At 37.8% G+C, this 16,789-nt stretch overlaps 1 protein-coding gene across 4 annotated transcripts in view; it reads left to right on the forward strand.

The window, feature by feature from the left end:
* Window positions 1–14,951, forward strand: part of TBCEL (tubulin folding cofactor E like) — a 72,752-nt gene extending 57,801 nt beyond the window's left edge. For all 4 annotated transcript variants that reach the window (XM_060103321.1, XM_060103320.1, XM_060103324.1 and 1 more), the window contains one exon: window positions 11,010–14,951. In XM_060103321.1, coding sequence (XP_059959304.1) covers window positions 11,010–11,328 — 319 coding nt within the window. In that variant the 3' untranslated portion in view covers window positions 11,329–14,951. The remainder of the gene's footprint in view (window positions 1–11,009) is intronic.
* Window positions 14,952–16,789: the final 1,838 nt, after the last annotated feature.

The raw sequence follows: 16,789 nt of genomic DNA on the forward strand, positions 1-16,789 counted from the left end.
ATTGTGGGTTTCTTTTTGTGTGTGTGGTACGCGGGCCTCTCACTGTTGTGGCCTCTCCCGTTGCGGAGCACAGGCTCCAGACACGCAGGCTCAGCAGCCATGGCTCACGGGCCTAGCCACTCCGCGGCATGTGGGATCTTCCCGGACCGGGGCACGAACCCATGTCCCCTGCATCGGCAGGCGAACTCTCAACCACTGCGCCACCAGGGAAGCCCTCTCATTGTGGTTTTAATTTGTATTCCCCTAGTGACTAATGGTGTAGAGCATCTTCTCATGAGCTTATTTGCTATCCAAATACCTTCTTCGATGAAGTATCTGTTAAAATCTTTTGCCCACTTTTGTACTGGGTTATTTGTTTTCTTATTGAACTTTGAGGGTTCTTTGTATATTCCAGATATATGTCCCTTACCAGATACGTGTTTTGTAAATATTTTCTCTGGCTTGTTATTTTATTTTTTATCAGTTTCTTTCAAATAACAAATGTTTTAAATTTTGATGACATTCAACTTACTGATTTTTTTCTTTTATGGATTGTGCTTTTGGTGTCATATCAAAGAAATCTTTGACCAACTTAAGATCACAGGGATTTCTTACGTTTTCTAGACATTTTATAGTTTTAGGTTTTACATTTAAGCACATTTATTCATTTGAGTTAATTTTTGTATATGGTTTAGGATATGGATTAACTTTTTGTTTTGTTTTAATTTGGGTATATGACTGTCATTGTTCTAGTGGTATTCATTGATAAGACTATCTTTTTTCTATTTAATTGAGTTTATACCTTTGTTGAAAATCAATTAACCATATAGGTAGACTCTCTATTTCTGGGTTCTCTGTTCTTTTCCATGATCTATGTGTCTATCCTTTTTCCAGTATTATGCTGTCTTGATTACTGTAGCTTTAGAATAAGTCTTGGGATCCAGGTAGTGTGGGTCCTCCAACTTTGATTTTCTTTTCAAAGTTATTTTGGCTATTCTAGTTCCTTTGCCTTTACATATCAACATTAGGATAAGCTTGTTGAATTCTAGAAAAAAAATTCTGCTGGCATTTTGATTGAGATTGTGTTGAATCTATAGAACAATTTGGGTTGAATTGATATCTTAATAATATTGAGTCTTCCTGTCCATGAACCAGTATACCTCTCCATTTATTTGTCCATGAACCAGTGTATCTCTCCATTTATTTAAGTTTTCTTTGATTTCTTTAAGTAATTGGTGTTTTGTATTTTTTCACAAAAATTCTGCACATATTTTATTACATTTTTACTTAAGGATTTCATGTATCTAAGTCCTATTATAAATAGTACTATTTTTAATTTCAGTTTTCAATTGTTCATTGCTAGGTATAGAAATACAATTGTTTTTTGTATATTGACCTTGTATTCTGCAACCTTGCTAGACTTATTAGCTCTAGTATTTCTTTTGTGAATTCATTGTTGGCAATCATGTTGTGTATGATGAGGCACAGTGTATGTCTTCTTTTCCAATCTATATGACTTATACTTCTTTTTCTTCTTTTTTTTCTCTTTCCTTTTCTTTTCCTGCATCTCTTGAAAAATTCATGTAGTTTTTCTTATTTAGTGTCCATTACAGTGAATTACATTAACTGATTTCTTAAAATGTTTAACCAGCCTTAAATTCCCAGGATAAATCTCATTTGCTTATTATATATTACCTTCTTATACATTGGTGGGTTAAACTTGCTAATATTTTGTTGAGGATTTTTGTGTCTGTTTTCATGAGGGATATTGATCTGTAATTTTCTTTTAATGTCTTTGCCTTGTTTTGATACTAGGATAATGCTGGCCTCATAAAATGAGTTTGTGAGTGTTCTTTCCTCTTCTTTTTTCTAAAAGAGTTTGTGTAGAATTAATATTATTTTTTTCTTAAATATTTTGTAGAATTTATCAGTGAGGCCATCTGTGTCTGGTGTTTTCTTTACTGGAGGTTTTAACTATGATTAAATTTATTTAATAGATATAGCCTGATTCAAGTTATTTGTTCCTTCTTGAATGAGCTTTGGTAATTTGTGTCTTTGAAGGAATTCATCCACTTCATCTTAGTTATTGAATTTATGGGCATAAAGTTGTTCATAATATTCATTTATTATAAACCTTTAGTGTCTGTAGAGTCTGTAGTGATGCCTCCTCTTTTAGTCCTGATATTGGTGTCTTCTTTTCTTGATCAGTCTGGCTAGAGGTTTATCAAATTCACTAACCTTATGGACCAGCTTTGGGTTTCCTGGTTTTTCTGTTGTTTATATGCATCCTATTTCACTGATTTCTGCTCATATCTTTATTAGTTCCTTCCTTCTTCTTGCTTTGAGTTTAGTTTGCTCATCTTTTTCTAGTTTCTTAAGGTGGAAGCTTAGATCATTGATTTGAGACCTTCCTATTTTTCTTTTACAGACATTTAATTCTACACATTTTCCTTTAAACACTGCTTTAGCTACATTCTATATTTTTTGATATATTATATTTTTATTTTCATTGAATTTAGAATATTTCCTAATTTTTCTTGTCACTTCCTCTTTGACCCTTGGGTTATTTACAGGTGTGTTGTGTATTTTCCAAATTCTTGGGGATTGTTGTTGTTCTGTTAATGATTTCCAGTTTAATATCATTATAATCAGATAACATACTTCGTATTATTTCAATTATTTTAAACCTATTAAGTATGTTTTGGGCCTAGGACATGGTCTGTCTTGGTTAGACCTCCATATGCACTAGAAGAAAATGTGTGTTCTGATGTTGCTGGGAAATGTGTATTAAAAATGTCAGTTAGGTCAAGTTTTTAGTGTTGGTCAAGTCTTTACATTGTTTACAATTTTCTGTCTGCTTGTTCTTTCAATTACTGAGAAAGGGGTACTGAAGTCTCCAGCTGTAATTGTGGATTTGTCTATTTCTACTTCCAGTTCTATCAGTTTTTGCTTCATTATCTTGAAGCTCTGTTGTTAAATACATACACATTGAAGATTGTTATGTCTTCCTGTTTGAGCTTACCTCTCCCTGTCTAATGGTTTTTGCAGTTATCTCTAACCAGCTCCCCAGACCCCTGGTCTAGAACCAGCTCTTGTAATGGATTTTGGAGACCCTATCCCACTGATTATAGAGATAGAGTTAGGGTAAATCTAGTCACCTAAGCAGCAGGTGATTTGATTCAGTTCCTGTTGGTAGAGCTATCTTATTACTTCTTTTACCTAGACCCATTGCTCAAAAGAGGTAGCCCCAGGCAGTGGATCTGCAGCAGTTTTTTGCCTCCTTATTTCATGCCCAGCCTCACATCACCCTACCCTACCCCTCCTTCAGGCAGTGAACCTAACCTGTCTTGAGTTCCTCTCTCTCCCATGGAATACTTTTAATTTCTTTTGCCTAACAGGAACTTAACTCCTGACTGCTACTGCCTGATTTGGACCTGGGGTCCAGTGGTCCTGTGGTTTCAGTTGTATGCTTTGTATTTCTGTTCAGTTTCTGGTCCATGGAGATGTCTGTTATTTTTGAGCCTGGGTATGTCTTCTTGAAATTCAACCCTTTCTTATTTTATCCATTTTACTCTGTATTTGGAGCAGAAGTGCATTAAAATGTGAATTTATGGAGCCATTTTGATCAAGGTTTTAACCGTATTGATAAATGTAGATTAAAATAATTATTTTAACTGCTGTGTGGTATTCCATTATATGACTAGGTATCTTTATCCATTTACTAGGCAATTTTGACAGCACTTGAATTTAAGAAATAGTGAATTGAAACAAAATTCTATGACTCAAGCCTTGATGAAAAACTATATGGAAAATACTAAGTTCAGTTTCAGATACTTTGCTATGCATGAAAGATGAGAATAAATAATTCTGGAGGTAGGTGAAATACAGAAGCTTGAGGAAGACAAGTGGGAAACATCTATGGCTTAAGCTAAATAAGAGAATGAGTGCTGTGATGGAAGATCACAAAGAGAAAAGGGAAGAGAATCTGGGAGTGAGTTTTGAGTGCTACCCAAGTGTAGATGGTAAAAAGAGAACCTGTAAAGAGAGATTGAAAGGGGACATTTGAAATATAGAAAGGAGAAGAGAATTTCTAGAACGGTATTCATTATTGCAGCAAACCATTAATATGATGAGACCTGAGAAAGAATGATGGTCTGAGAACAAGACCTCAGCTCTAATTTCCACCCTTGCATTCACTAGCTAATAGACTTTGGGCTAGCAAACTGGCCCTCTATTACTATATCTGTAAAATATGTAATAGATGATCTCTACGATCCTTTCTGCCTCTGAAATGTGATGTTTATGTGTTTTAATAAATAAGGTATTGGTGACCTTGAGGAAACTGTTTCAGTAAGAGTATAAAATCCCAGCTGTAGAATGCTAGGGAGATTTCTTTGATATGCCATGATATGATGCCATACCAAAAAGAGAGAAAGCATACCATACAAGAGGGGTTAAATAACAGCAATCAGATATTTGAAATGTATTTTGAATCCTTCGTAATGCCTTGGGAAACAAAGTAAATTTCGTGAATGTTTTTCGTCTAGTTATACTTAATGATTTGTTTCAACCAAGGGAACCATAAGAGATTTTTCATGTTTTATTTGTTGCCTTCCTTAAAGAGAGAGATGTATGTATTAGGGATTTATTTTGGAGTAAAATAGCTTTATTTAGAATAAAGACTCCAGTTGATTCAATATGGGTCTGCATTTGAGAATCAATAGAGTAATGGAATTGTTAGCATAAGACTACTATAGGCCACCTGTGAGCACACTACTGGGATACCCGTAATCCCATTGTGGTATATGTGCCTGCATAAAATGTAAATCCCATCATTTTTCTCTAGGATGCTCCTTGAGATGGTGAGCTGCTTCTTTTATGGATTTGGAGCCATGAGGTCCAAATGTGCGAGCTTTCTGCCAGCTCAAAGCCTTTGGCTCTAGGCCTCCTTTAGTCTTCCAGGTTCCTAAAAATAATGTAAAATATTTAATGTTCATATTATTTAGTTAGAATAGTTTTTAAACTAGTTAGAGCTGAAAATGAGTTAACCTTTCGTCTCTATCCATCTTTGGGTTTTAGGTTTTGTCATAAGTTCACCCTCAGACTCAGATTTACGGTAGGAGCATTCAGTCTTTTTCAAGTAGTGTGCCAAGTCTTTATTCTAGCTTCATAGACCTGTGACTGATTGTGACTGAGGAAATGCTCCCAGCTGTCTTAGGAATCAAGAGTGAAAATGGACAATAAGAGAAAGGGGCATACCTCTCCCAACCTGACCATCACGCTACTAAAACCCGCTCGTGTGTCTGTCCCATCAGGCAGGTGTGCCGTGGACCAGGAACGGCTAGTGTGTGAAGGCTTACGTGCACTGGGAGTAGAGCTGCCCTGCCCCAGCTCCACTAGGCATGGGTTCATTCCCCGGTCCCCCCTTTGTTAGTGCCACCTTCAGCCCCACCCTACCAGTAGCCTGATTTTTAACTGCTCACCGTGAAAAAACCCTTAAAGTTGAAAGAAGCTTTTCTCCTCGTGGGTGTTTTTATTTAATAGGAAGAAAAAAAAAAAGCACAATGCCAGTTTGCCTGTGGGTAGTGTTCTTCACAAGGTTTCAGCTAGCATTTGGTTCCCATTTATCATTCTCAGCTGCCCATGTGGTCATGCTGGCCTTTATGCTGTGTGTAGTAAATTTTGGTTTTGTTATGACTGATCATTTTCTGTTAGGAGATCATGGGGGAATGATACTCAGAAGTTCTGAACACAAACACAGACCAATATGTATTACAATTTAACATTTGCTTATTGCAGTACATCCTTGTCAATGATATCATCCAAGGTAGACTTATAGCATTTTGCCTACTTCAGAAATGAGACTTATAAATATTAAATATTTTTTAATAATCAGATAGAGGTACTGACTGGTAGAATATAAATTGAGATCATTAATTTTGAAGACTACTTAGTCATCAGAAATCATTTACCACTTAAGACTATAGCTTTGGGAAGAAAAAAGCCCTTTACCTCTTAAGACTATAGCTTTAGGCCTGATGCTAAGAAAAGCTCAGATAATACAGAATATACAGATATAGTTCAGACATAGTTTAGATGAACTTTTGAATAATGAATAAAATATCTAAGCTGGAAGACTAGGTAGAAATTGGTTTCTAAAATTTACTGGGCATTTTTTAAAATCATGATTTCTTGTGTCTACTGATTTGCCCTGCTTAAAGATAATCCAAAATAAGATACTTAGGAGTAAACATATTATCTTAAAATCATGATCTTTACTTATGTAACTTTTAGGGGAACATATTCAGTGTATATAGTGAGTCACAACTCTAATGCTTTTTCTTGATTTTTACAGCATAAAGAGTGAATATTTGTTATCCTAGTCCGTATCCAAACTTTCATCCATATATAAAACCCTGCTGGATTTACCTGAAAATTAATAAGTAAACATTGCTTTTAAGATTAAATAAGTGGAAAGCAGGTGCAGGGAGTGGTAATGTCAATGGCACAAAATAAATTTGGAAAGTTACGTAGGAACGAAATCATGAAGGGCCTTTTATAAGCAATGTATTAGTTTTCTATTGCTGCTGTAACTAATTGCCATAAACTTAGTGGCTTAAAACAATATATACTTATTATGTTATAGTTTATGTGTCAAAAGTGTGGGCACAGGATGGCTTAACTGGGTTCTCTGCTTAGGGGGGCCAAAATTTTGCCTACCACAATTATGTTAAAGAGTTAGGGCTGGGCTTCCCTGGTGGCACAGTGGTTGAGAGTCCGCCTGCCGATGCAGGGGACACAGGTTCATGCCCCAGTCCGGGAAGATCCCACATGCCGCAGAGCGGCTGAACCTGCGCGTCCAGAGCCTGTGCTCCGCAACAGGAGAGGCCACAACAGTGAGAGGCCCGCATACCGCAAAAAAAAAAAAAAAAAGAGGGCTTTATTCTGATGGGTATTGTGTGATTTTAAGGAGAGGAGTGTTGTAGTCAAATTTGTGTTTTATGACAATGACTTTGGCTGTGATATAGACAAGGGTCAATTGGGAACCACCCTGAAGTCTTGGGAAACCATTTGAAAGAGTATCATTTGAAATTCAGTTATAGATAACAGAAGCCACAAACTAGCTATTTTAAGAAGAAAGGGATTTCATACAGGGAATAAGGTGCTTACAAAATCTTTGGAAGGGCTGCCTCCCTCGGATTATCCCTAGAGCAGTACCGCAGAACTAGCCCACCAAGGGCACTGCTACCTCTGCTAGCATCAGATAAGGGGAGACTCAGGAAGCTGCTGTCCCTGGTGCTGGATCACACCACCTTAGCTGTGATCTGGAGATCAGCAAGCTGCTGCCGAGGGTGTTGACTCCAGGAACACACTACTTGAACCACAATCTGGTAATTAGGAAGCCTCTACCCAAGCTGTTCCCACTCCATGTCTGCTAAATCCACTATGTCTCTCCCCAGGGCTGTTGAATGAGATTGATGGAAGTTAAATCTTACCTGCAAAGGAGTGTGGTAAATGTAGTTTTCAGCTTTGCAGCACAGAAAGGCATTCTAGGAGGAGGCTGAAACAAATACTGAGGAAAATTACCCAGCTTATGCATCCAAAGAAAGTTGTAGCAATCCAGATTATTAATGATAGTGGCTTGAATTTACAAGACAAGTGGGCAAGAGAGATGAAGGTAGATTCATGAAATATTTAGGAATAGAATTAGTATGACACGGCAATTGATTGAGTGGGAGAAGTGGAGAGGAGAGGTAGGAAGGAATCAGGATGACTATTCATTTTCTGGCTAGGCTGATTAGACAGTGTCTGGTGCCATTTACTGAGATAAGGAAGACTAGAAGAGAAGATGGTCGGGGAGTAACAATGAATTATTTCTGGTCATGTTGATTTTGAGAAAACTATAAGACCTTTTAGAGTGTCCTAATTTATAGGTCATTTAATTTGTAGATAGACGACCAATTGCAGACTAGTTTCTGCACAGGGACCATAATTTTGTGTACAAATATGTTTGTGCTTGAGATAAATTCAGTTGACTATAGTGTCAAGTATAAATAAGTCTAGGATTATACAGTTATTATTTTAAGTTTTAGTTTTATATTTAACTAGATTCAGGGCTTAACACTAGTTCTTTAATCTCATTGTCGAGTAGTGGTTTTCTTTTTCAGAAGGACTCATGGGTGCCCTGTTCCCTAAGTTCTTGTTTCAGAATATTTGCTTGTTAAATTTATTTCTGAAAAAAACTTGGTGAGGTTCATATTCCTGGGTCATACTTCCTAATTTACTTATTTGGTAGGTAATGTGTTATTTTGCTCCTGTTTCTTTCACTGGTGCTGAAATCTCCCTTTTCATCTCATTCTGCTGTTTATCATTTATCTTTGAGCTCCTGTTTTATTATATTTATGCACTTATTAATTTCTAGACCTTAGAGTATTTGTGGGGCATTTTCTTTTCATTCAATTATGTTTTCTTTCAGATTGAGTTCTGCCTCTGCCTTTTACTTAATGTGTTTCTCTCTTTTATTCCTTTTGCAGTGGTATGTGCTTAGTTGCCATTTTGTGTCTTATGTTCTTGCTTATGTATAAAAGTGGATACCTCTATCTACACCATCTCTTTACTGAAACATAGTATAAGTAAACTCCTTGACCCCTTTGCCATTGTTCCTTTTGTCCCTCCTGGGCAGAGCTTGAGAGCCTGGGGTATTACAATTCTATCTACTTTTCTGTAGTCTGAAGGGAAAATATCCGTAGAATTGGGTTCAGCTTATTTGACCCCTAGGTTCTGCTGTCTTTTTCCAAGATTTTATTAAATTATCATAACCTACTTTCTCTTACTTAAAGGCATATGCTAGGAGATTGGGTGAAGGAAAGATACCTTTGGACTTCGATTCATTTCACTTTTTCAGTTTGGAGCCTTGGAAAATTTCAAGGCCTGGTAGTTTTGTTTTTTGTTTGTGTGGACTGTTTTGTTTTGTTTCGTTTGCCATTGCTAAGATCCTAACATCTTGGCAGTGGGATGTAGAGACTTCTGATCCCTAAGGTGTTTCTGCAGTCTTCTTCCCAGCTGACTCCTTACCCCCCAGCCCAGTTTGCTCTAAATTAGGAAGTACTGGTCAGTACGCTCAGGATTTTGTTTCCTTACCTTCCTTCTCCATAATGGCTTCTGGGGGGTGAGTTAGGACCCTTGCTTAACAGAACCACATGGTACAGAGCTTTTGGTTCCTTTTAAAAGGTTATGGCAATAAGGCAGTTTCCTCTTTTCCTGTATTTGTTGCTGCTGGTAATGTTTTACCCTTTTAAAAGAATACCATTTGGGGCTCAAGTCCTGGGAGAAGACGATTCTATAATCTGTTTCATCGTACCATCACCTTTTCCAAGAAGTCCTACCTAAGTAGATTTCAATCATATATTTTCTTAGTGGTGTGTGTGTTTTTTTTTGTTTTTTGTTGTTGTTTTTTTTTTGTGGTACGTGGGCTCTCACTGTTGTGGCCTCTCCCGTTGCGGAGCACAGGCTCCGGATGCACAGGCTCAGCGGCCATGGCTCGCGGGCCTAGCTGCTCCGCGGCATGTGGGATCTTCCCGGACCGGGGCACGAACCCGTGTCCCCTGCATTGGCAGGCGGACTCTCAACCACTGCGCCACCAGGGAAGCCCCGGTGTGTGTGTTTTAATAATGTAAGTCCCAGACAGCAGGAATGTAATGTTAATACTGTTTATTTGCATATGAACTTAGAACTTACAAAGTGCTTACTCATCTATTATTTTATATGATTCTTATGACTGTCTTATAAGGTAGGAAGGGCAGACTTATTATCCCAGTTTTACTGGTGAGAAATCTGAGATCCAGAAGGGTTGAGTGAGTTGGTAAGTCACACAGCTAATTATGAGGTGGAGTCAAGACTCTGAAGTCAGGTCTTCTGACTCCAAGGCCAGTGCTATTTTACCATACCTGGTTCTCCCCTTCCTGGACATGATTACTTCCATCCCTGACCACAGATGTCTTACTACAGCTTCCGTGTTCCTACCAACCACATTATAACACTGATTTAACTGAGTCAAAGCCAAAAGTAGGGTGGAGAACGTGGCGGGGGTAATCTTATGACCATTGTATTCTGATTCCGAACTAACCTCAGTATATCTTGGTTATAATAAAGCTAATATTAGATCTTTTCAGCATTTTCCCCCTCTCTGGTTTGTAGGAAACTGCTCAGCTTTCTCAATTAAATCAAACCTAGATCCTCCAAGGCTGGCAGCAGAGACAAGATTTTCCACATGGGAAACTTGTCCTCCTGGGCCCTAGTCTCACCTCTATAATTCACTTTCCTCTTGGTGTCTTTGGCTGTTTATTCCTGCCTTGTTCAAGGAACTTGTGTCCTTCATTTACCACTTTTTTACAAGAACGTATTCTTGACTCTTCCACAAACTCCTTGTGTTACAGTCGACTAGGCTAGGCTGGAACATTCAGCAAAGCATCAGAAAAAGCTGAGTTAACAGCTAACATACAACTAGAGATGTTTTTGTTTGTAACTTATGCCTTCCCCAGGGGTCAGAAACTGCTGGCCTGCATCCATCTTCCCATCTGTTGCCAAGGAACACGTGCTTAGATATCTGCCTGCCTTGATGATGATGCCCAAGCAAGCAGGCTCTACAGAGTGATTAGACTTCTCTCTATAATCTTTGTAGTGTCTACTTTTTTTCTAGGTTCTCCTCTCCTTTCTAAGCTGATTCTTATATAAAGATTAGCAGCAGGCATGTCGGCCATCTTTAGGAGAGACTCTTCCCAGATCCACAAGAATGGGGTTTTACTGTGGCCTCAAAAGGGCAACGATTTCAGGTCACAGATTCCACAATAGTCACCCGATAGGTAGGTAGGCAGGTAAGTAGATATAATATTAGACTAGGATATTAGAAAGATGTTGAGAATAACAGTGTAGTTTACCTGTAGTTCTGAAGAAGTCAGTAGTTCATGCGCTAGTGGCTTAAGTTGTCACTTGTTTTGTTTTGTTTTGTTTTGTTTTTTTTATCCTCCTAGGTATCATGAACTAGTCACAAAATATGGGAAGTTGGAGCCTTTGGCAGAAGTGGACCTGAGACCCCAGAGCAGTGCGAAAGTAGAAGTCCACTTTAACAACCAGGTGGAAGAAATGACCATTCGTCTGGACCAAACAGTTGCAGAACTAAAGAAACAATTAAAAACTCTAGTGCAATTACCCACTAGCAACATGCTTCTCTACTATTTTGACCACGAAGCGCCCTTTGGCCCAGAGGAAATGAAGTACAGCTCTCGAGCCTTGCATTCTTTTGGCATTAGGGATGGAGACAAAATTTTTGTGGAATCCAAAACAAAATAACCTCCGCCAGCCTTGTGAGAGCACACACATTAGGACTCGCAGGGCATTTGTTCCCATGAGGTTTCCTTCAGGAGGGAGAAGTTTGCTCTATTTTGTTTTGTTTTGTTTTGTTTAGGTTTCAGGGGGGTTTTGTATATTTCCCCCTAGAATGGGTAGGGGGCTGTTTTGGGTATTTTCTACCACAGATTCCTTCTACTCCGCCACCAGAATTGGCCACATCTCCAGTTTCTGTGCCCTCCCTCATGAGAGGGGACTAGGCAGCCACCGACTTCTTAACTGTGTTCACTGGGATCTGTCTACTGCTTGGTCCTCATGACCACTTAGGTGTACTTGTGATGATGGCGTGAACAGCATTGTCCCCTCAGAAGAGTATCTTGCACTTACTTAAATCAGGAAACAATCTTTCCAGGAAGGGCCAGCACGTCTCTCCCAATTTCTCCTTTTTCCCCTCCCTCTCTCCTTCTTGGGTTCAGTTTTTCATTTTGACTTGTGTCCATACATGTTTACCTTAGTTTTATTCTGTCCGTAATGAACTTCTTATTTTTCAACTTGGGTAACTTTTTTCTTCATTTCTCCCTTTTGAAATAATTTGTCAGCCTGATTCTGATCTCAGGTACTCAGTTAGAACCTATAGCTCTGTTAGGGTCTGGAAAAAGAGTAGATGGAATGTTAAAATTCCAGGAAGCACAGGCACGGCAGCCTGATCACTCTGTATGTAACTATCTCAATTTTAATGTTCCTCCCACGGTATATCAACCATTACTGACATGAGCTATGTCACATTCCAGAGTTCTTCGCTTTTTGCTTTTTGAATGTATTTCTTTGTATCTATCTATCTTTTTCATTACTTTAAACGACTGGGAATGGAGGCCTGACTTTATGAAGAATCCAACAGAGCAATGGATATACGTGCCAGGAGAGCTGAGAATTAGCTAGTAAACTCTCTGTAGTGTGTATGAGGGAGTCTGGTGGGGTGGGGGGGAGTATGGGAGAACGAGTACTGTGACTTACCTGCCTGTCATCATTTGAAGCTTTTGCTCTTGCACTTTGCATTCAAAGTGGGAAATTTTAATCAAAGGAAGCTTTGATTCCTAGTTTTTCCCTGGGATTTTGTGATGTCATAATTGAACAATTATTTTTGTTTTACATTTCAGTTTAGTTGCCCCTACAGAAGAACAACTCTGACTAATCTCTGAGTAAAGTATAAGTGTCAAAACTTCAGATTTGCCTCCAAGTCATATTTTTTGCAGAAGCATATTTAAAGCACTTTCCTTTAAAAGATAGTCATTACCTGCTCTGAAATCTTTTTGTTTGTTCTTCTATTCCTTTGTTAATCAGTGTAATCTCTTTCTTTAATATATGTCTTTCTGGATCCACCATGTTTACAGATAGGAGACTTGAGAAGGACTTAGTGCACCTGGGGCAGAAAATATGCACATGAAGTATTTTTCAAAGAATGTAATTGTTACCTGGTTGCGTTTGACCTTTGTTACATGATTCCGTCCCTCCTACAAATTCTTTAACTTCTTACGAAATTTTTAGGTGACTCTTGTAAACTCTTCACGGATGCTACTTTTTAAATTGTCCTATGCCATGATAGCAGATGTTTATTCTCTTAATGCACTTCAGGTTCAGTATCTGTAAAGCCTTTGACCCAGGCCTGCTGAGTCAAATCTACATTCACTGTAACATTGAAAGTGGAAACCAAAGGGTTTGAGGAAGATGAATGATGCCTGTTCTCCTTTTGCTTTATCTTTCAAAATCATAAAATCATAAAAATGAGCGATGGAGATCCAGGCTGGGTATAGACAAGAATAATTATTTTGCAATCACATTTTCCTGACTGGTTTTTGGAAGTGGGAAAAAAGTGTGGCAACAGTGTCAGGAAGATTAAAACTGTGGATGCTTTGTGTACGTGTGCGTGAGTGCAGACGAGTTTGAGAGAGAAACAGTGTAACTGAGCTTTTGTCAGCCTGAGAAACAGATGCCCCCTTATTTTTTGAGGTTGTATGACCCCCGACTGTCCCACAGCAGAAAGCAGAGCAAACACTTATGCTTTAATCATCAGTGGAATGATGACAATTAATAAGATATTTTATATATGACAAAGTTTTATGAAATGCTTTTTTACTGTTAGAGACCTGTTCCTTCTGCTGTTACAGAGCACAGTGCTCATCAACTGCAGGCGTAATTCTCCGATTACACAGTTGCATGTCAGGGGAACTTCTCATTTAATTCAGTGGCTGTGGGTATTTTTAGGGCATTGTAATTGATTGTTTTAATAATTGCTAAATGATTTTTGATTGAGACAAGATCTAATGCAATTACCGGTCTTTTAGAGTTACAGAACAGAAGTAAATGAGAAAAGATATTTGAGCATGTATACGTGTAGACTGATTTGGGTGGCTGAGTAAAGATGCTGCTTTTGAAATAAAATTGGTGCTGTGTAGACACTTGTAACCAAAATTATTTTTATAACAGGTCAAAAAGAAGGAGAGGAGAGACCATGGACTTTTGAGTCTACAAGTTATGCATAATTGATTGTAGCTTATCTGTATTTTAATGTTAACTTCATTCAGATTCAGTGAGAGCATATTATTGACATTCATGAGACAAAATTCTGTCATAGCCAGTATTACGGATATGTTGCTACAGGCACAGTGTATAGAACATATCTTTTCTAAAATAGAAATTGTCAGTTCTGAAAAAGGAAAGGAGTAATAAAAGAAAGCCAAGGAAAAACTGAGGCATCATTTTCATGTGGGCATGTAGCTGCTGACACCACAGTGGAAATCAGTTTTTGAATTTGAATTTTTGAAATATCCCAGATTGCTTTAAAGAAAAAAAAAAAGTTCAGAGTCATACATCTTTTTTTTTTTATTGAAAGTTTCTATTGTTTCTGCAATCTGTTGCCACCATGGCCATAAATACACAAGAAAGCAGCAGATATTATATAACTCTTGTTCCTTTAAGACCTTTTGATGAAAACAAGCCCAAAACATAAGCTATGTGTAACAAGAGCCGAATGTTATGATGCTATGTTTTAAAAGTTTGTTTACTTAAAAAAAAAGTTCAGTTCTAACCAGATGTTTCAGCTATGATGCTAAATCAGCAGTGTCGTGAACAGGGAAGACTTGTTGCACAAGGAAGTATCACCATTTGAGGCGTGCAGGTGATAGTTTCACGAGCACGTGTGTGAAGGTGGCTTGCTCCATGGGAGGTGCTAGGCTCCAGGGCAAATAAAACAAGAGTACAGAATAATAGATTGTTCTAAGCAATGTCATTTCTGTCTATGAATTTGATTTTCCCCTCATTTCATATTAGATTGACCTGCAAACTGCTTTCAAGAACACCCAGAAGCTCTCTGTGTTACCAGGTGTGTTGTGAACACTATTTTCATAGGTGCTTCCTTCAAATATATGTCCATTGTAGTGATGGAGAGGGACTGGACTCTCTCAGGCTCTTTACTTGCCAGTTGTCTCCTGCAGTTCATGGAAATATATATTTTATTTTAGAATATAATTTAAACATGAAGGTCTATTCTTTGCACTTTTATTAATATATATATATATATAGATATATAGATAATCTTTAAAAAAATTAAAAATCTAAAAGTCCACTTTCTCTGTGTTCTGATTTTTTCCTGGAGTCGTGGGGGTCAAGGTGCATGTTTATTTTTATACAGCAGAAAGTCAACATCAGTGCTGTGGTTGAGTCCTCTGGGGAACTGGCCTAAGCTGGTAAAAGAGTTTGACCAGCTTAACAAATTTAGTTGGCATCTTGCCAAAGTTAGAAATTAAAACCACAAAACAAAGGTTCATAGGAAATATGTTATTGCCTTTTTGTTAGCAAAGTTTTATACTTCTAACATGCTCTTTTAAGGATGAAAACCCACCTTTGAGCTATTTGGCATCCCTGTTTTTGAGTAATAATCTCATTTTGATGAATTAGAAATTTGCGACACTTTTTCACGTGACATTTCTTTCCTTTGAAAAATAATTTTCTATAAGAATTAGGGTTTGGGGCACTTGAACTGTGTGCTTATCAGTAATTTCTTGGTAATCTGTTATGAATTAACCTTGTACCAAGAACTAAGGTCCAAGAACTATATATACTTCATTACTGTATTTAGAAGACAGAATCAATTAAATTCTTTCTCAGTGCTTCAGAAGTGTGTAAGTATCGCGATTGTAAGATTATTTCTACCTCTTATTCAAATTTCAAAAAATTATCGTTTTAACCTCTGTGCTAAGTTCTATTTAGTATTTATTATGAGGGTCTCTGAGTTCTTGCAAGGTAGACATATGTCAAGACACCCAATACCCATTGGACTGAAAAATGCTATAACTTCCACCAGAATGCATATAAAACAAGGAGGTTAACCCTTGAAGTCACATTTGTCTTTCCGCCTCTTCTCTGGAAAAGAAGTTATCTGTGTTCTCCAACTTAGACTTAGGATTTCAGGATTCAAATTTAGCCAGATAACTTTTAAAACACATAGGTCATGATAGATATTAACATGAGTCATTTCATCTCCTTTAAATTTTTACTGTAACTAAGATTTAGGAATTGAGTTAATACATGAAAGGGATAGCATACCATATTATATCTCCTTAAAATATAATGAATTTCTGAATCCTTTTCCTTCAAAAATTTGAGAATAACACTAAAAATGTGTAGGGTTTTTTTTTTAACAAACTGATCTATTAAAATGTTCAGATATATATACTTGCCTAGACATATGAGTATAGAACATGTGAACATCTTATGCTTTTCTTCAGTATGGTTTAGGCACCTGAGCAATTTGCTTGCGTTCTGTTTTAAGGCATACATATCAAGAGGGGAGTAACAAACTCATAATCCAAGAGGGAGATGAGACAAAAGCAGATAGAGTTGCTGGTCGTGTGAATCAGTGCCAGGGATCCAGGCTTACAATTTTCATTCTCCTGTTTCTTCTAAACATTAACAATGAGCGTTTATTATCATCCAGGGCCCAATCTAGATGCTCTACCTATATTAAACCCTTTTGATGTTCACGACATCCCTATGGTTCAGCACTGTTCATTATCCCCATCTTTTTACTTGTGAGGCACAGATAGGTTGAGTAACTTGCCAAAAGTCACACCGTTGATAAATGACAGCAGAGCTAGGATTCAAACCCAAGCAGTTTGGCTGCAATTGAGAGCTGTACTATACTACCTGCTGCTAAGGTTCTCCCATAGCCCTCCACAGTCACACCATTACTGTTAGTCTTTATGTTTCACTAAAACACTAAAGTGAGATGTTCCTCCATGTTCACTTACTAAATTGATTTGCTCTATAACAAAATCACTGATGCGGCTGATAGCTCTAAATCCAAATTGGAACTTGTCCTCATGCCATTTTCAGAATTGTAACACTGCGATTGGTGTATATCCATTGTCCTCCCTGCTCTCCTGGGAGGAGCCAGATTGGACACTTG

Source organism: Mesoplodon densirostris, chromosome 7, assembly GCF_025265405.1.
Source record: "Mesoplodon densirostris isolate mMesDen1 chromosome 7, mMesDen1 primary haplotype, whole genome shotgun sequence".
Taxonomy (NCBI): domain Eukaryota; kingdom Metazoa; phylum Chordata; class Mammalia; order Artiodactyla; family Ziphiidae; genus Mesoplodon; species Mesoplodon densirostris.